Below are 20267 nucleotides of genomic sequence, written 5' to 3'. Positions count from 1 at the left end.
AAAATTTGGCTTAACCTCGGAAGAGGATTAGTGCCACATCGCTGTTGTAGAAATATGAAAAATTATACTTTTTGTCAGAGCGATTTGATCCTAATTGATCTGCAGTGAAAAGAAATACAAGTGCATGTGTACGCAACAGGCCACTGGGAATGCAAATCACTGTTTTCATGATCAGTTAATCTCCTGAAAATCCAGTTAATTATTTGATTGTTTTGTTTGTCGTTTCTCCCAGTTTATCCAAATTTTCAATTGCCCCATGTGATGTGTTCAATTTACTGTGTGACCACGAGTCCAGAACCTCATACTTATAATTTGCAGTGATATAAACCAGAAAAAAATGCAGCCTGTCATTCAGCAATTGAGAGACCTGGTGTGCTCAGGGTGATAAGCAGGGGCAGCATTGTGGCACGGGGTTAGCACTGTCGCCTCACAGCAAACTGGATTCGACTCCACCATCTGAATGGGGCCTTTCTGTCTGGAGTGTGCATGTTCTCCCCATCTCTGGATTCTCTCTGTGTACTCCAGGGTCCACCCACAGTCCAAAGTTAGGGGGGTTTAGGTTAACTGGTGATTCTAAATTGCCGGTAGGAGTGGATGGTGTGAATGGCTGTCTGCGTTAGCCCTGCGACAAACAGGCGACCTGTCCAGGTTGTATCCCACCTCTCGCCCTATGGCACCTGGGCTAGGCTCCAGCCCCACCACCCCACCATATCCTGATGGATGGATGCAGCAGTTGTTTAGCATTTAGAGTTCAGCATTCTTATTGTATGACTGGCTTAAATGATGTGCTAATTGCTTTAATGTTAAAAGGTTAATAATTAAAATGAGTTTTCCATTGAAATTAAGTCTGTATTTGTATCCAAAAACAAAAAGTGCCTCAGTGGCTTGTAACACTGCGTATCCTTAAACCGAAGTTTCAAGTGAACAAAAAGAAGGAAACCTATATTTTCTAATTAGTTTGTTGTTTAATTGCTTCAGCACCACCAGCTCACTCCCATTCCTTAATTGTTTATCTTTCTCCTTCAGAGTCACATACAAAATTACAGTCTTTCTCTCACAGTTGGGCAAACAAACACCCCTCTACTTCTCAGATAGACTTAACGCTCTGGTAGTAGCAGGGACACAGCAACGGGAGGGTGTGTGTGTGTGTTCGGGAGGGGGGGGGCTCTGAATGAAAGTAGCACTGATCATCTCTATGATTTCAAACTTAATTAACCTGGGCATTGTGCCACACACACACACACACACACACACACACACACACACACACACACACACACACACACACACACACACACACACACACACACACACACACACACACATCATCATCATCTGGCCCATCAGCAGTGGATGATCACTATCTCCTCTCAGATCAACTGTGATGGCAGGAAGAGAAAGAAGAGAGAAAAAGGGCAAGACAAGACTGAGACTCTGTCATCCCACCAGCATCAAATACCTTAACCCGCTATTAAAGACCGATTCAAGCAATTCACAACCTGGGTCTTTTCATAGCTGTTGATGTGATTTCTATTGGGTATGACACTGTTGTACTTACCAGTTCATTTACTGAGATCTGGGTAGATGATGACATCAGTCAAATTTGTCAGACTGAATAGGAAGAAGCATTGAGAGGACCAGACAAATTGAAAACGGTTAGCAAAGCCACCTTATTTGGGAGGTAAAATTGAAAGTGAATAATGTACTGGAGCATGAATGATTCCTCACTGCAAAGGAAGAAATTTACTCTGCTATCGTGAGTCAAAGTTGAGTTGGGAAATTATAAACTGGACTGAAGATGTGGTTAATTATTTTATATTTGTTTACTTCCAGATCAGTTGGGGTAACTTGGGGTTTGCTTGAAACCTCTAACTGTCCCTTCATACTTCCTGCCTCACTGAATGTTATGCAGTAATATTTGTGGCTCCAGCTAACAATTATTTTCTTTCTTCAATTAATTCAGAAGTGATTATTTAATTAACTGTTTGGACCATAAAACTTAAGAAGCCTAAGAACCCAAAGTGATGTAGATTGCTTTGTCTAGCCAACAGCCAAAAATCCAAAGATGTTCAGTTTATCACAGTCCTGCCGAAGTTAGAAATTATATATATATATGATCCAATGTTAACCTGTATATGATCCCCTCAGAAAACTGAAAAAACTGGAACACAGTCTGTTGTGTACACACATGCGCTTTAGAGCACAATTCAGAAGAAGTTATAAAAATATAATTTGGCTAACTAACTGCTGCTCTCAGCAAAACAAAACCTCACTTGCCCCCTGCTCATGCCCTCCCCAGAGACCTGACTCAGACCGTCTGGCTGTCTGTCTGAGCTTTGAGAACACGGAAGTGCAGACTCAACCATTACCACAGTCAAACGAGGGAGGTTTGTGTACCCACAAGGGCCTGTGCAAAATTCCCAAAACTAACCATGAATATAAAAATACCTCAGCTTTGCTGCTTCTCATGCGAAGCAGTAGAGAAAGAGCCCAAGACAGCAGATTGATTGGTGACAGGGCACTCTCTTTCTTTCAGTTCTTCTCTCTTCCTTCCTTTTTAAGTTATTCCTCTTTTTTTTTTTTTTTTTTTTTTAATCTTTGTCTCACAGCCTAAAAAAAATCCCCTCTTTTTTTAAATGTTTTTTTAATTTATTTTTTTGTCCTCTCATTTAATGTCAAAAATGGACTGCATTTATATAGTGCTTTTTGGGGGGTCTCTTTCAACTGCCATAAAGTAATTTCATATAATTAGCCACTTCACCCAGTCATAGATTACGTATCCTGTAGCTACGGTACATTTTTTACCACATACTCGCACACCAGTGATACATTAGGTGTACTTCTGAAGTTCATTATCTTGCCGAAGGACCTTCTGACATGCAAACTTGAGGAGCTCGGTACTGAACCACCAACTTTCCAATTAGTGAGCATCCCAGTCTACCTGTGGAGCTGTCCTTCATATCTTTCTGTGTCTCCTTTCCTCAATTGTCCTGTCTGTGTGGTCATCTCATTTAAGTCGGTGACATTTGATGTGAAGTGGCGCAGGCCCGAGAGCTTATAGACACTGACTCATAAAAACACACATGTGCACTTGACTTGATGTGCAGGGAAAGGTCAGACCCACTCTCAGAGGGCCTAATCACCCACTCTCATTGAGTGGCCTGCTCGCTCAGTCACACTTGATTGTGTGCGTGTGTGCTTGCGTGTGTGTGTGTGTGTGTGTTTGTGAGGATAGTGTGGTCAGGGTGTGACTTGGTGTATGTAGGCAAGCGAGTGAGAGTGAGTGGGATAGATCATGCCTCAAGAGTGTGGCGGTTTGTGTGCAAAAGTGTGCTTTCCCTACTTCTGAACGTACGATCAGCAGATGACCGTTTTGGGTCGGGTGACAGACACACATGAACTTGTGCATGCAAATACACGCGCCATCCTCTTGCCCCAAACATGTGGTGCAATCAGCAGCCTTATCGTGGGAGCTGTGGGGCAGTAACAGGCTCATTAACTTCTCCCTGAGCCTTTTTTAGAGAGGGAATTGGCCAAGACGAGTGGGCCACACTCGTCTTTACCCCCTCTCAGTCTATTTGTGACATTTGCAGTAAGTGATTGTGCGTGCGCGTAGGTGTCACGCTCATTTTTATTCTAGCCCATAGTCCCTTATGTTTCTGTGCTTATTCCACCATTAGTGGACCTTCAGAGCTGCCCATTGCTTAAAACAGAAGCTAGCAGAGCAGCGGGGATTAAGTATTAAAGAGCCTCAGCTGCTCTGGGGCTCCTGTAGCTCAGCGTTCGGCCACTGCGGCCTGATAATGGTGTTTGTTTAGCCATTAGTCAAGCCCTGCTTAGCAGCTCTCTCCCCTCTGGCTGCAGCAGCTCTGATAGATGATGGATGAAGATTACAGGGGTTGGCGGATTGAGGAATGAGTGTCGTGGAGTGGTTTCAATAGCATCAAGAACATTCGGTGGAAGTGCATGCATTGAGGAGTTGATCTCAATGACAAATTGATTTTAAATCGGAAATTGTAATTTGAAACGATGAATATGACAAATGGTAAAGTTACGTTTTTTAACGCGGTCATGTTGTGTAATAGCTGCTGTATGTGTGATTGTCATATGCACATTTAAGAAACTGATATTTTAGTATTAGTATTTAGTATTTAGTATTTATTTATTTATTGTCATTGTCAAGAACAATGAAATTGCGTTTGGGGCTTCCATACAACCCAAAAAAAAAGAAGAAAATAATAAATACCCCTTAAAACCCAAGTGTACATATTTAACCCAGTGTGACTCCAATGCAATAAGACAATCCTTAGCAATAATGTTCGTAGAAATTCAGACAAAGACCTGAGAAACATGACAAAATACAACAATGCAACCCATTCAATATTATTGTACTGTGAGATATGATATCAGATATGATAGTTATCTATTTAAGAAAGAGGGGGGGGGCAGGAGGGGGAAGAGAATAAAGATATGATGCACCAATGCAGACCAGTTCATTGCTATTAAGAAGTTGGATATGGTTATTGTCCGTGAGAGGGGGGCAGAGAGTTCAGGAGCCTCACAGCCTGTGGATACAGGCTGTTGGCCAGTCTGGATGTTCTGGCCTGTATAGACCTGTACCTTCTCCCTGAGGGCAGCAGATGGAAAAGGTGGCGCGCAGGGTGATGTTGGTCCCGCAGGATACTGTGCACAGTATCCTGTGCACAGTAAAAAAAAAAAAAAAAAAACAAAAAAAAAAAAACTGATAAATGTTGCAAGCTTTTTATGTGTTGTGGTTCCCCTTCTTGCATTAAAAGATAAGAGCAAGTAATATTTTGATGATATCTTTAATGAGGTGCCCGAAACGCCTCACCTCCTAAGCACGGTGTTTCACGAACCTCATTAAGCACCAGAGCCATGTCCTGCCGGAAAGAGGCCTGGGCAGAATCGGGACACACTAGAGAGATTATATCTATTGACTAGCTCGGGAACTGGCTCGGTGTCCCCCTGGATGAGCTGGAGGAGTTTCTTGTGGAGAAGGTGTCAGTGAAAGGATAGATGGGCCTGTTTTAAATCTATTAGAACTGGTGCTTGGTTTTTGTTTTTTGTTTTTTTGTTTTTTTAAATCATATTGCAAATCAAATTGCTCTTGCAGTCTCTCAAGTATCGCATGTAATTTTTTTCCAAATCACTGCGCCATACTAAGAAGAAGGAGCAGAACTAGTCCAAGCAAATGTGTTTGTGCGTGTGTTTCATTCGTGAGAAAAAGAGGCTGTTAGATGGTGCCCTTGTGTTATGAGTTGAGGTTTTGTGTCGAGGCACACACAGTTTATCAGAGACTACCCTTCCTGTGATTAGTTCCCTTCTTCGGACTAATTAAAAAGTAGCCCAGTCTATTTCCTTTTGCACCACCAGCGGAAAGTACTCCTTCTCACTGAAAGCTATTTAATTTTATGAGGTATTTCTTGCAGCTAATTTAGCCATTACCTTTTAAGCTCTAAACGTGACCTTTTCTCCATATGCTGAACAGCGCTTGCTAATCTTTGGGCCATTACCTGATAGCTGTTAGGCATTACTAAGAGCTAGAATCTTACTGGGCCTCAGCCAACGCTTATATCCCCACCATCACAATGCTCAAGTCACCATCCACACTCTGACTCATCCTGACAAGTGACAGGCACCTGCCAGCTCGCACAAAGGGGCTATTGAGACTCAGTCAGTAACGTGTGTGATTGCCCTCCCTCTGTTCCTGTCCTCCTTCCTTTCCATTCTGCTTTCTTTGCTGAAGTTACTAGAGCTTGTGCTCTATTCATACGCTACCATGTCTCTGTTTAAAGGATTGCATTTTTGGGAATACGCATTTGTTTTCTTTCTAAGAGTGAGTTAAGAAGATTGCATCAAACTCGTGCAGAGGGAGAAATACACCTACTGGCACTTCTAAAATGCAAAAGTTACCATGTTGTATCTTTTTTTCTTCTTAAATGCTTACACACAGAAACAGAAACCACTCATGTGGTTTGGTGGAAACTGCTCAGCTGAACTATTTCTTGGCAAACATAAACGCCTTGTGGAAAGATTCCTCATGTCTTGTCTTCACTGTCAGCTTTCATAATTTCTTTAATGTCATGTAAGCAAGGAAACTGGTTTCTGTAATTGGGTGGGCAAAGAAAGCCGATCTCCCTGATCTCCCTGCATGGGTTATTGCGTTTTTAATCAGCCTTTTATTAGTACACATGTAGAGGGGGGGAAAATCAGGGAGAGAAAGTGAAAGGCAGAGTGGCTAGATAAAAAGGCGCATCATTACATGGAGAGTTTTTAAATTATTCCATCCCAGTTCTGACTCAAACTGAAACTCAGAGTATCATCTATTAATTTACACGAGTTGGTTTCCACTCCTGAACCACTGAATGTTTAATTCACACACATTTACACTAAGGCTGTTTGCCTGTCTTCTCACTATGGCGTCTGCTACCAGATAAAATCAGTAAGGAACATCTTCTATTGCTCATCGCTTATGAAATAAGTCTGATAATGCCCAGACATTTAGTCAGTGAGCAGTTGCACCAGCATTCACAGTATTATGTATGTGTAGATTCGCAGTCATACGGTTCGTGTAGTCTTGAGAGGCTGAAAAAAGAAGGCAGCTGGACTACTTTAGGTCTGGAGTTCAATATGCAGTTGGTGGAGAGTCTCAGGTATTTAACCTGTGGTGTGGGTTGTCCCTTTTGGGGGATGGTGATGGGAAAAAGAACCACAAAACCTAAAAATTCCATGTCTCAACCAAGGCATGTCATTGTACTGAGCTGGTCAGCAACTTAAAGGCTGTGTAGGAAAGGGTTATATTGAATACACTAAATGAACAGAGAGACAGCTGTTAAGTACCTTATTTATCAATGAAGTTAACAGAAAATGGCATATTCATAAATGGTATAAACAAGTTTTCTTTTTAATATACATATCTTTTAATAAAGTGCATTTTGATGTTTCACTGGGTAACCATGAGGCTTTAGCATTTGTGCTAACACCACACAGACATAAGTCCTAGATTGTGGGTTTATTAGCGTTCAACCGTAAAGTTATATCTTAATGTCCACTACTACACAGGTTTCTTGTTCCTATACATGGGAAGGCAAGAAAATCAGAGACTATAAGATCAGTGTTCTCCTTGAAACAAAACGAAAGCTGGGCACTGAGACTAAACCACATTACAAGATACCTTCATGGCTCATTGGCGTTTATGCTGGGGAAGTGAAATCATTATAACCAATAAGCTGTGTAATGGATTCCTTCCCAGCAGTCAGTCTGCCTGCCTGACTTCTTAATTGTCACTGTATGTGTGTCAGTATGTGAGTGTGAGCTGTTCTTTATATGTAAGTGCAAGGTGATTGTGGTCCTGGACCAGGGGATCACCTCAGGGTGGTGCACGGATTAGAGAAGCTGCCCTTCAACCCACGGAAGCAGGGATTTAACTTTCTGTGTGTGAGAGCAAGCTTCCGACGCGCTGAAATGCCCTTGAGCAATACACCGAGTTATTACCTGTTCTGAAAAAAGGAGTCTGGCCTCTGACAGAAGATGGTGAAATAAAAAATTCCCCGCAGCTAAGCAGTTGTTGAGTCAAAAGGAAATGAGGGTCAGCGCTGACACAGTGAGTGGATTGTTTGTGTAGTAGACTGACGAAACATTGGACTCGTTTTCTGATCTGTTGGTATATTATTCATCAAAACTATGTCAATAAAAACAAGACTAGAATATTAATTGACTGACGGATAATGAAAATATTTTAGAGTTTCAACTGTGGGTGTAGAAATACAATGCACGATACAGTACAGTTGGGACGCTTTATAAAGTTTAAATAAAAACAATATGGAATGATTTGCAACCCCATATATTATTCACACAGAAAGCACCAAGCTGGTAAACTGAGAAAATGTACCATGTGGGGGAAAAAAACCAGCATCTGGAGGAAGGTTTTGCATCTAATAAGGTTAACTGGCAACAGGTCAGTAACATGATTGTGTATAAAAAGAGCATCTTAGAGAGGCAGAATTTCTCAGAAGTAAAGATGAGCAGATGTTTTGCAAAAATCTGCATCTATAAATTGTGGAACAATTATGTGATCTTTGGACTCCCAGGGAGCACTGAATTACAAACAGGCACGTTTGTATCATGGAAATCACTGCATGGGCTCGGAAACACTTCCAGAAACCATTGTCTACAAACATAGTTCACTGTGCCATCCACGATTTTAGGCTAAAGTTTTGTCACGCAAAGAAGAAACCATAAATGAACATGAACTAGAAACATCTTCAATGGGACAAAACTAAATTAAAATGGATTGAGGCAAAGTGGAAATTTTAATGTCTTTTTGGGAAAAAAAATGGATGTAATGTCCTCTAGACTAAAACGGAGAGGGAACATCCAGCTTGATGCCTCAAAAGCCTGCATCTCTGATGGTATGGGGGGTACATTAGTGGAACTGGCAGCCTGTGCATCACGGTGTATGAAAGGTGTATAAGCAGATTAGAGCAACACAAGCACCCATTGACTTTTGACCTTGCATATTTCAGCAAGACAATGCTGAATGACACATGTCTCTATTATAAGATCATGGCTACATAGTGGAACTGTCCAGGAGCTGAATTGGCCCTCCTGGAGTCCAGACATTTGACCAGTTGACAACATTTGGACTATCATGAAACAAACAACACGAAAAAGATGACCCAGGACTCGAGTATCGAGAATTCCATATCAGACAGGAATGGAATAAGAGTCCTCTCCCAAAAATCCAGCAACTGGTCTCAGTTCCCATATGTTTCCAGACTGTAATTAAAAGAATAGAGGATGTTACACAGTGCTAAACTTTTTAATATTAAAATATAGGTTTATTATTTCCCAAAAATTGCATTTGTTTTGGGTTCGGGTATGCTTGTCTGCACCCTACAGCTGTTAGTATGCATTAGTAAATGTCTGGATGTGGCCGCAATGGCAGTCGGAAGAGGCACTGGCTCCTAAAAGTACCTTTTCTCTGCCAGGCCAGGCTGTTTAATCAAGTTTCCCGCATCTGCCAGCTGTGTCCACACTGCAAACAGCCACTCTGTCCCACTGGAGAGTTGCAGCATCCAGCTGGGGTTGGGGAGGCCAGTTAGCATTGGGAGATTAGCCCAAGCTGCTGTTGGCCAGACAGAAGAGGTTGAATTTCTGTGTTTGTTTGAGAGACAAACAGAGATTGAGAGATTACAAGAGACACAGAGGTCAGCTGCCGGGCGGTATGAGGCAGAGAAGCCTGGTAGTGAGTGAGTGAGTGTGTGTGTGTGTATGTGTCGCTGAACACAAGCACATTTAAATGTGTACTCTGCTCAAGTAGTTTGTGTGTGCAAGCCTGTGGTTTTGCGCTCTTGCTGCTCAAGTGTCCAGCTGGCAGAAGGGAGATAGCAGGAGCCTTGAAAATGGTGACGGAGCGGTAAACAGACACACAAACAGTCTATCAGTCCTAATGAGGAAAACTGCTGGGCCTAAAAGGATCGTGTGCATGTGTGCACGCAGGTTATGCTCGCACCGGCTGACTCATGGTCATACATCATAACAGACAAACATACACAAGAGGACAGATGCATGTAGACACACACGTACACATAGGCAGAAACCCAGAGATGTGAGAATTGGGGCACATACGGTCTAATAAGAGAGCAACGTGTGATACACACACTCTTGGGTCATGGGACAACTTTAAAGGTGTTAGCAAATTTAGGCCAGAGCAGCTGGATCCCGCTAAAATGGACCAGCCCCATCAACCCCACCCCCTCTGTGCCTGGTGCCCTGAATACAATGGCTGGGCTGGCTGCTTTTGGTGAGCATGGTTTTCCCAGTCAGTCAAATTGAAATAAATGAACTGCCAGCCCTGACGGCAGGGTAATTGTTCATATGGAAATTGGATTACCATCGTCACACCAGCCCTCCTTTACAACTTGTGAAACAATTTTACTCCGAGCATGGGACAAGACTTTTTGCATGTCAAAAAAGGAAGTGGTGGGGGAATGGAAGACATGCAGAGAAAGAGTTCTCCACACTCTCCCGCTTCATGTTTCATCTTTTAACAATGCTTCTGTTCTGCCTGTGGTTTCCTTGGTGGTGGCAGGAAAATAAAGGACAAGGATCCACCCCTCAGTTCCAGTTCCTTGTCATGGCTCTCAACCTGGGTTGTTGTATCTCCTTGGGCTCATTTTATCATGCTTTTTCAGCATGCTACATGTTGTTAGAGACATGGTAAGGTTTGAATCAGAGCATTAACCCCGCGTTCACCTCTCTTTACCCGGGGTCGACTTCTCTGGGGACAGGCTGCTAATTTAATCGTACTTCACTTATATCAGTGTATAACAGGGAAAGTGGTTTCACATCAGTGTCAGAGCTGTCAAAGGCAGCTCTCCAGTAAAGAAAGTGCTGAATATGAATGATCGCAGTATGGGGTGATATCCTGTTAGATTTTCTGGGTAGGGTGTCTGTTTCTTCATTTATTATATCAGTTTCCTTTCTGTATCTATTTTAATAAGGGCGAGGGGACTCATGCCGCTTCAAAACTTGCCGGGTCAGCAGTTATGTAACCGTTTGTGCATCTGATCTAATCTAATCATCAGAGACATATTTCTCCAGAATTTCAATTCTGCTATCTCCTTCCTGATCTTTTGCTCCCTTACCACGACACACTTGCAGACTTCCTCCTTAGGATTGGCCAAGAGGCGTGTTGACTGCCATGCTGGGTTTTAGTGCCCCTGTGTCAAAGAAACACAGCATGGCAGTTTGAAGAGAAGAGTGTCTTTGTGTGGTCTGAGCAGGATTACCTCGTCAGCACTTCAAGCTGAGCTGGTTTCATGTATTGGGGCTTGCACATGTATCTCTAAGCCTGTGGATTTGTGTGTGTGTAGGGTGCACACACCTTCCATTTTTCAATTTAATATCTTTCATTTTTTTCCTCTGTTGAAAGCTGCTTCTCCTGTCCAGACATGGCCTACCTTATGGAGGAAGGGTGGAAGAAATGGTTCTGTATTTGTCAATAAAAGGTGTGTGTTTGCGCATGTGTGAAATGATAAGCAAGGAAACAAAAAAGCCACACCTATGTGCTACAGGCAAGCCTGTGCATGCCATACCTCAACAGTTTAGCTGTCCTACTTCGCTTCTCTCAAACCGAAGGAGTACATTTGAATTGGAGACTACATATCAGAGCGGTGTAGCACATCGTGTTCGTATGGCTCATTCAACTCTGAGCTGAATCTTCAGTTTGGTGTCGTTATGGTGAGGTGAGTAGTCAACTTAGCTTAAACAAGTACTGTTTAGGAAATGCGGTTTATTGACAACACTACTGATATAGTTTGTCTGAGGAGAACAAAACAGTTTTCACAGGTCTTTATGCCAGTTAATATTGTAAGGACTGGACAACACAACTTACAGATACTGTTGAGCCTTAAAATGTTCAGAGCGTTTAGGTATTTGAGGTTTGTACATCTCATTTATAACAAATAACAAAATGTGTACTTCCTACTTTCTTCCACAATGGAAAAAAGCATTAGTTGCACCGCTCCTTTAGTTTTCTGTTGTTGCCTAGTTTCATTTTCACTTAGTTTTACATACCGAGTGCTAGAAATTGCTCTCTGGAGATCTGCCCCAAGACCTACTGGTAGCTCATATTTTCACAGCATTTGCATTAAAATTACTACATTTGTGCTACAATGCCATTCTTTTTTTTTTTAGATCAGAGGGTGGATAACTGCAGCATTTTTCTTTATAATGTGTTAAAATTCAAGAACAACACAAATCAGCAAATCCAAAAGAATGAAAGCTGAATACTAAAACTGAACATTATAACCTCTCTGAATGATTTATTCATGAAGAATTTTCAAGCACCGCTGTAACAGACAGCATTAGTTTTAACTAGGTGCAAACTACCTGTTAAACTGCTGAGTGACAGTGAGGTGACTACCCTGTGGTGGGACTGAATTAATTTTTCATCTCAAGGTTTCTACAAGCTTTGTAAATATATGCATAGTTAAGAAGAATGATACAGTTTTACATGTGTTTAAAGTAAATACAACCTACTATAAACAGTCATGAAAAAAAGTGCACCCCATGGTTCAGTAGCTTTTAGAAAAGACTTTAGCACGAATGACCCAAAGTAATCATTTTCTGTATGACTCTGTCACATCACTATGAAGGAATCTTTTCCCACTAGTCTTCTAAAAGTAGAGAAGCTTCTAAAACGTTGCTTCAGTTGTGGGCATTCATTTATGCACAGCTCTCTTAAGGCCCCAACACAGCAATCAGGTTTTCGTAATTTAATTTTTTTCTTTTTCAGCCATTCTGTTATAAATTTGCTGTTTCAGCTAAACTTTACCTGTCAGAAAAATAGCCTGTGTGTTGAGACACAACACAACACTCTAGACTGTGTCATTATTTATTCTTGTTAAATAAATAACACATTATAATATGTTTCGTAGTTAACCTGAAGCTGTACTTACATAATTGTAAAAACTGCTAAAGACCAGAATTGGCCCATTTAAGCATTCGTGTGAAGAGTTAAAGAAGTTCTAAAGCTCAAAGATTTTTTTTCTTTCCGTAACCACAAACAATCACGTGAAAAGGAATGAGGTGAAATGCCTAATTTAAGGTCAATTCAGTGCTGGCTTCAGGCTGTTTGAATTTGAAAATTGACTTTCACCAGATCATATTTTTCAGATGTGCCAGCTTCATTAGTGCATGATGTGTTTCATTATTATTTATTCCAGGCCATTGGAGGCTTCATTAGCTGCAGGCTGATGCAGCATGCAGCCTCTAAATTTAGCAGGCTTTTATTTATTCAGAATAGCCGCGTGTTGGATGATATGCCCAGTTGTCATGTTCTCTCACAGCAGACATGTTGAAAAAAGAGGTGGGTTGGTCTGGGGAGAAATGGGCCTCATTCCACCTGTGCCACCCCCACCAGGCGTCTGTATCTGCTCAGCTCTTTGAAGCCTCTTTAATTCCAGCGTTAAGGATTAAGCCCATGAAAAAAAAGGATAAAAAGTGACAGAGTGACAGAAGGAGACATCTTAGGAGAGAACAGGCTCTTTTGAAATATGTTAAGAAATTCGTTTGCACTGACCCACAATGCAACATCTGAGGGAAATTTGTGTGACACATTTTTTTGTCTGATCAGGGACTGGCCATAGGATTTGCATGAATAGGAAAAGCACCCTTTGAAGTTGCAGTTGTAAGTGATTCTGGAGTTTTCTGAAACCTAAATGAGTGTCCAGAGATGATTGTCCTTGAATTTGTGGTCTGAGAAAGTTTTATTGGGAGTTAAAAGAAATCAAGTAATTTTTTTTGTCACAGGATACTACTGACATAATCCACTTTTTTTCTGTGTGGTATGTCATATCAGGGTAAATTGATAGTAAAGGGGATATTATAGTTTTTAGTGAAAGACACAGAGTCATCTATCTACACCATGTCTGTAGACAATCCATTAAAAAGTGGGAATTGTACATTGTGGCAGTATACAAACAGCTGTTTAATTTCATTCTGTAGGTGTGCAGATATGCAGTAGGTGTAATTGTATGTACAGGAGTGTGCTGACAGTGTTTTTGACAGGTATGTTCTTAAGCAGAAAAAATGCACATTAAAGGTCATGTAGCTTGTTAGACTACCTGAATCTGTCTAGTCAAAACATAATAATAGTCAGATGGCACCTTTATATGATAAAATTAGTATACCAACTTACATACTACATACAATGTCACCCTAAATTTGCTCAGAGTACAGTTTTTGTTTACAGATCACAGAGCTGCTGATTTCATTCTATGGTGATTTTTTTCCTTTAATACCAGTTTTTCCTTTTAGTTTTTCTCTGTGGACATTTTTGCAGTTTGCCACCTCACTTTGTCAGTGAAAGTTGTCTCTGTTTTGCTTTTGATGTCAACATTTTGAGGCTGTGAGGCTGTTTTGCAACTCGTGCAGTTTCTGTGAAGCTTCCCTGAAAACTCAAGCACAAGCGTTATTGTCCTGCCGCTTAAAGCTGACACGGGCTTGTAATTGCCGATGGATATGTCCTTTGAAATTGAAGTTGTGTTACTTTAGAGCTGAAATAATAGTTTACATAATATACCCTTTATTTTGTCCACTCTGTACTGTGCACGTAAACTCAAGATTTCTTTTCTGTTTTTTTGGTCTTTTCCTCTCAGTTAAATCTTGGCATAACACTTACCGCCCCTCCTTAATTAAAGCTGTAAAAAAAGCTGCCGCACACATTTCTGTCCTGAATAAGCAGAGAGAGGGATTTTATTGCACCATTCCCATTTTAATGGAAATATTTAAGACTATGAATTGAAAAGGGCACAATACATTTATGTAATGAAATGGGTTAAGGGGGGGTGGATAGTTTGAGGCAGTAAATGGGGGGGGGGCTAAAAAATCAAGAAATCGAATTGTCTACTTAAATGAAAATGAGTGTTGCCAGTGAAATTAACGGCCATGCGCGCGCGCCCCCCCCCCCCCCCCCCCCCCCCCCCCCCCCCCCAGGCAAATGTCCAATCAGTGGTCTTCCCACTTAGTCCAGTGAGCAAAGGCAGGTTGACATAATAAAACACAGTTTTGGCAAGTGACATTGACAAATGTGTCTGTGAACTTGACTGGCAAGATGATATGAGGAGGAGGATACTACTGAGTGTGTGCAAGACTGAAACCACATGCAAACATACACTAACATTTGCTGTGTGGGCAATGGCTGCTTCAAAGCCACCTGCAGTTCCATATTTACCACAGCCTGCGCAAACAGCAGTGAACGAAGGCTCCGCAGGCACCTGCTGTTAGCCGGTACATGAAGCTGTCTGTAGTTTACAAGGATGTTGTGTGATCATATTTCCTGAGACAAAACAGTGTACTTCCTAAACACATTGTGCGGCTGTTAGGGCGGAAAAAAAGCAAGTGTAAATGAAGTTGGATGTGATCCAAGCTTTTTAAAGAGTTGTTTATTGTGTTATGGGTTGAGATCTAGTTGTTATCCTTGTCTTTTTTACCCCTACACAAACCAGTTTTATTTTTTTCACCAGTGATGGCTTGAGATAAGTCAATTGAATTCAACCCCCTCCCCCCTGTAATATAACTGGATCAGGGAGTTGAGTCAGACACAAACACCTACGCCATGCGCTGTCATCTCGAGGCAGTTTTTAAATGGTTTTAGCCCCATAACTTAAATCTGTGACTCTAAAGTGGGATATGCTTCATGTGTTGTACACCTTAAAATCCCAGTTCATTCAAATTACTTCCTGTTACTTTTGTATATACACTAGGCTATAACTTCAGGTGTATAGCCTAGTGCAACCCTATTAATGTCTCCATGTGCAGATTTTCTAAAAATACACTATATTGCCAAAAGTATTCACTCACCCATCCAAATCATTGAATTCAGGTGTTCCAATCACTTCCAGTTGAATATAATCAAGAAGCTAGGCATGTAGACTGCTTCTACAAACATTTGTGAAAGAATTTGTCACTCTCAGGAACTCAGGGAATTGCAGTGTGGTACCCTGATAGGACGTCACCTGTGCAGCAAGTCCAGTCGTGAAATTTTCTCCCTACTAAATATTCCGCAGTCGCAGTCACAGTCAGTGGGTGTTTCCTATTCCAATGTGCCAGTGCACACTGTGTGCCAGTGCACAAAGCAAGGTTCATACAGACATGGATGACGGAGTTTGATGTAGAAGAACTTGACTGGCCTGCACACAGTCCTGACCTCAAACTGACCCTCAGCCCCTCCCAGTGAAGCAGGCTTGTTGCTTAGAACCAGTGTAAAGACAACTGATTTACCTTCAGTTTTATGTATGAGTATATGTGTATGTATGTGGGGTTATATTAACTACACACAAACCCTTTGTTGATGTGTCATGTTGCTGATAGTTAATGTGCATTTAAAGTTCCATTTAACTTCATTAATAATAAAACACTTCTTCCTTTCTGTTCCTTCCAGAGATGGCAAGCTGGGTCTCCATCCTTCTCTTCCTCTTCTGGCTGTCAGTCTCTCAAGCCCAAGGGGGGAGTGGAAAAATCCCCACTGTGGAATTCATCTCTGAAACCCTGATTAACAATGTGGTCCAGGACCCACAGACTGGTCGCATCTACCTGGGAGCAGTCAACAATATCTTCCAGCTGAGCCCGTCCCTCCAGAAGGAGGCCCGCACTGAGACGGGCCCAAAAAAAGATGCCAAAACATGTACACCTCCTGCTTCAGGCTGTCAGGACACAGTGCTCATGCCCAACAGCAACAAACTTCTGCTGGTCCACCCATCCAATGGTTCACTAATAGTATGTGGCAGTCGGTACAGAGGCATATGTTCCCTCCTCAACCTGTCTAATGTAGAACAAGAGTTGTATTACAATGACAACAAAGGAGAGAGGACTTACGTGGCTAGCATAGAGGATAATGTGAACGTGGTGAGCGTCATGTCCAACTACACAAAAAATGGCCGGACCTTCAAAGTGTTCCTTGTTGGAAAGGGCTATGGAAGCCTGGACAGTACAAAACTAATCAGCACACGAATCCTTGAGGACTACCAGGACTGGGTTGTGTTTGAGAACATCATTGAGGCATCAGCGGTACAGACGGCGCCATTTGTCCTCAAGTACTTACACGACTTCCAACATGCCTTCAAAGAGGATGGTTTTGTGTATTTCCTCTTTTCTCGGACTCTCGATGGCACAGATAACAAAAACTTGACTTTTGTGTCTCGTCTTTGTGAAAATGACCAACATTACTATTCGTACACAGAGCTCCAGTTAACCTGCGGTACAAACAACCGGTACAACAAAGTCCAAGCTGCATATGTGACTTTTCCAGGAAAAGAGCTGGCACGGGTCATGTCTCAATCTGGTAATTATGGGACGGTCACCTCATTCACAAAAGTCCTCTTCATGGTGGCTCATCCAGATGACGACGAAAGCGACTCTGCTCTCTGCATGTACCCGCTGAACTCCATCAATCAGCAGCTGATGGATATAATCAGTGCATGCTACAGTGACTCTGGGGAGATTTCTGGGGTTCCTGCTGTGGACGTACCCTACTCATCTCAAACCTACACAGCATGCACTTCAAAAATTTCTGTAAGTGCTTCTTTGTCAGCTGACTCTAATTTAAAAGAATGTTTTGAAAAACTCAGATTAGTATAATCTTTAATGCAGTTATCACTTTTTATTATAAAATCTCAACATTTAATTCGTTCCCTGGATAACTTGTAATCTGACCAAGTCTTAAAAAACAAGGCTCATACACTTCCTTTACAATGCAACAGTGTCCAATGAGAATTTGTGAAAGACACAATTCTTGTAGTCTCTGTACACCACCACAGTGGATTTTAAATCACACAATCAAGACGTGGCTAAAGTGCAGACTTTCTACTTTAATTAGGGGGCTTCAGTATTTTTGGGGGTTTTTTGTTTAGCATTTGTCTGAATCTAAGCAGAGAGTATAGCCCTGTACACTTCACATTTCATCCTTCTGTTTCTGTTTCGATCAGCAGTCACAGTAATCAGACAGTAGTGACCCAGTTTCAGTGGCAGCTATATATGCCCAATCTGATCATGAGCTGCTTCTCACCCCTCCATATTTTTCTCTACCCATCATTCTGGTTCAGGCTGTTAATCTTGGTCTAAGAAGGTTGGAAAGAAAAGCGTCTGGACTTTAAGTTGCTTGAAGACGTTTCACCTCTCATCCGAGAAGCTCCTTCAGTTCTAGGGTCAAATGGTGGAAAGTTCCAGATTTAAGCCCTGTGGGAGGATTCCCCCAAAAGGGACAATATATTCTTTTCCTAATCACACAAGCCAAGGTGTAAAAAAAGGGGTGTAGGTCCCAATCAGCCAAGGTTTCGGATAAGCTCATTGTGAAACCTAGCCCCACCCTATCATGTGATTTCTTGAGGTCAAATGGCCCAGGATGCAAGTGGCCGTGAAGGGATCTCAAAACTTGATTATAGATAGCAGACAGTTGGTGTCGTAAGCCACCGCCTCTGTTCAAAGATGGCTGTCCACAGTGGACATAGATGGCTTCTTTCACTTCTCTTTAAATCTGGGACTCTCCACCATTTGACCCTAGAACTGAAGAAGCTTCTCGGATGAGAGGTGAAACGTCTTCAAGCAACTTAAAGAAGTCCAGACACTTTTCTTTCCAAGCTCCTTAGACTACGATGACATGGATGACTGAGAACCTTCACAGACATGCTGTTTATCTTCAATCAATCAATCAATCTTTATTTATAAAGCACTTTTCATACAAAAAAAATGTAGCACAAAGTGCTTTACATAGTTAAAAGCAGCCCACCCCACCCTCCAACTCACTCCCCACACTCTCATTAACATAAATGATGTGAATACACACATATCCCCCCCCCCCCCCACCCACACACACACACACACATACACACACGCGCACACTTAAAGAGTAAAAATTGGGCTGGGCTCGCAAGAGCCAAGTGAGGAAACACTATAACAGGGAGCTGTCTGCACCGGGAGCCGGTCACAGACCGCAGCCTCCAGGCTGGGCACACAGCAGGAGGGAGGCAAAGGAGCCCCCCTTGGTTTCACCTATCCAAAGATTTTTTTATTTCAGAACTGTAAAGGTTCTTTCAGATTTTCTTTGGCAAAGTTTAATCTGATCCTCTTGTTATTGAGTGTAACCGATAGTTTGAACCTTGTTCTATTCCCATTCATGGAGGTGTTGTGATATGTCTACCACCCCTGGGTGTTTTTGACTTAGATGTTATGAAGCCATTTTTCTTATCTATGGAAATAATTTTTCTCAGGTCTTTATGTGTTGCTGAGCTGGCCATTTCATTCCTTATTTTCTAAGAAAGTACCAGATTTTTAATTTTTTTTTATTCCTGAAGTTTTTATTATTTCTGTCCAACCATCTATTCGCTTCCGCTTATCCTTTTTCAGGGTTGTGAGGGGCGTCTGGAGCCTATCCCAGCTGTCTTAGGGTGGGAGGCAGGGTACACTGTGGACAGGTCACCAGATTCTGGTTTATTTTTTCAGCTGAATGCTAGCCTATCTCACTTGCACTGACATGTATTTGGGGATTTTTATTTACAATTAGAAAGAAAAGCTATAAAATGTAAATTCGACACTTCAAACCACCTTCAAATATTACGTCCACTTCATTTGTCATGAAGTAACAAGGGAACTGGCCTCACCTGGAACTACTTGTCAGTCGAATATCCAGTTGGTTTTAAACCTCTAAAAAAGGGGGACTGTGTATAAAAATGGCTCAAATTCTCAAAGAAGTTTTGGCAAAGATTTGCTAAAATGCCTTGAGTTAAAGCTTAAAGTTTAACTTCAATCACTTATTGATTGTTTGATTTAGAACCTGCCTTTGTGGTGTAGAAAAATAAAACCACCAAAATTACGCCTTTGTTCAAGTTATAGGCCGAACTTTAATATGGATCACTCTCCTCTCTCCATGTACTAAATACACTTGTCAAATTTGGCGGTCTATTCATGTTTTAAAATTTTCCCTTTGCTGCCTCTGACATGTCAAGACCGCTGCTACCCTGCACCACTGGTTGATATTTTAGCTGTTTCACATCTCCAGCTCCCACCATAGGGTCTGCAGCTGTAGGGTATTTACTTTAGAGAGACTGAGCTTAATACCGAGATCAGTACCTACTCAGAAATACTTGAAGTATTCCATGAACAATTTTAATATGCCAAAGACTTTTTTAGTTATGGCCCAACTTAACTGGTTATTTTACATTTTTTACTTGCATGTATTAGTAGTTTCTTGTTAAGTGATCGTTAACACGAGTTTTCCTATTGTTCTCGTCTCAGACTTCCAACTCTAAAGCAAATACTTACTTGTAATTTTTATTCATTATTTTAATTCATTATTGTAATCAAAGAAATGATCAGTCAAAACAAAGTCAATTTTAGATTGTAGATTAAAATAGTCGAGTGTTCAAAGCACATTTCCCATCTCTGTTATAAAGTTTAAGTAGGATACGAACAGTACTGCAAAGACAGTTAATGTTATTGGAGTGAAAAGCAAGCAATGTCTGATCGTCCCTTCTTGTTATCCTTTCCCTTTACAGAAGGATGCATTGGGAAACTTCAAGTGTGGTGCAGAACATTTGCTTTCGCCTCTGGCAAGCAAGCCAGCATTTGCCTTAAAGGCAGATGCAGCGTTGACCATGTCGGTCCATCTGACTGCTGTAACTGTTGCTGTGGAGAATGACCACACGATCGCCTTTTTGGGCAGCGCCAACGGAGAGGTCTTCAAG

The 20267-nt window shown here is 41.6% G+C and overlaps 1 protein-coding gene across 3 annotated transcripts in view; it reads left to right on the top strand.

Annotated features, from left to right (window-relative positions):
• Positions 1-20267, top strand: part of plxnb2b (plexin b2b) — a 150758-nt gene that overhangs the window by 72199 nt on the left and 58292 nt on the right. For 2 of the 3 annotated variants that reach the window (XM_085412693.1, XM_085412692.1), the window contains 2 exons: positions 15971-17100; positions 20079-20267. In XM_085412693.1, coding sequence (XP_085268819.1) covers positions 15973-17100; positions 20079-20267 — 1317 coding nt within the window. In that variant the 5' untranslated portion in view covers positions 15971-15972. Of the gene's footprint in view, positions 1-11143; positions 11271-15970; positions 17101-20078 lie in introns of those variants that run through there. The other variant, XM_085412694.1, reaches the window with a different exon arrangement.

This window comes from Rhamphochromis longiceps, linkage group LG7, assembly GCF_057381845.1.
Source record: "Rhamphochromis longiceps isolate RC_006_pf linkage group LG7, R_longiceps_female_GT1.1, whole genome shotgun sequence".
In the NCBI taxonomy this organism is placed as follows: domain Eukaryota; kingdom Metazoa; phylum Chordata; class Actinopteri; order Cichliformes; family Cichlidae; genus Rhamphochromis; species Rhamphochromis longiceps.
The sequence above is the reverse complement of the archived record's forward strand: the minus strand, read 5'-3'. Positions and strand labels throughout refer to the sequence as shown.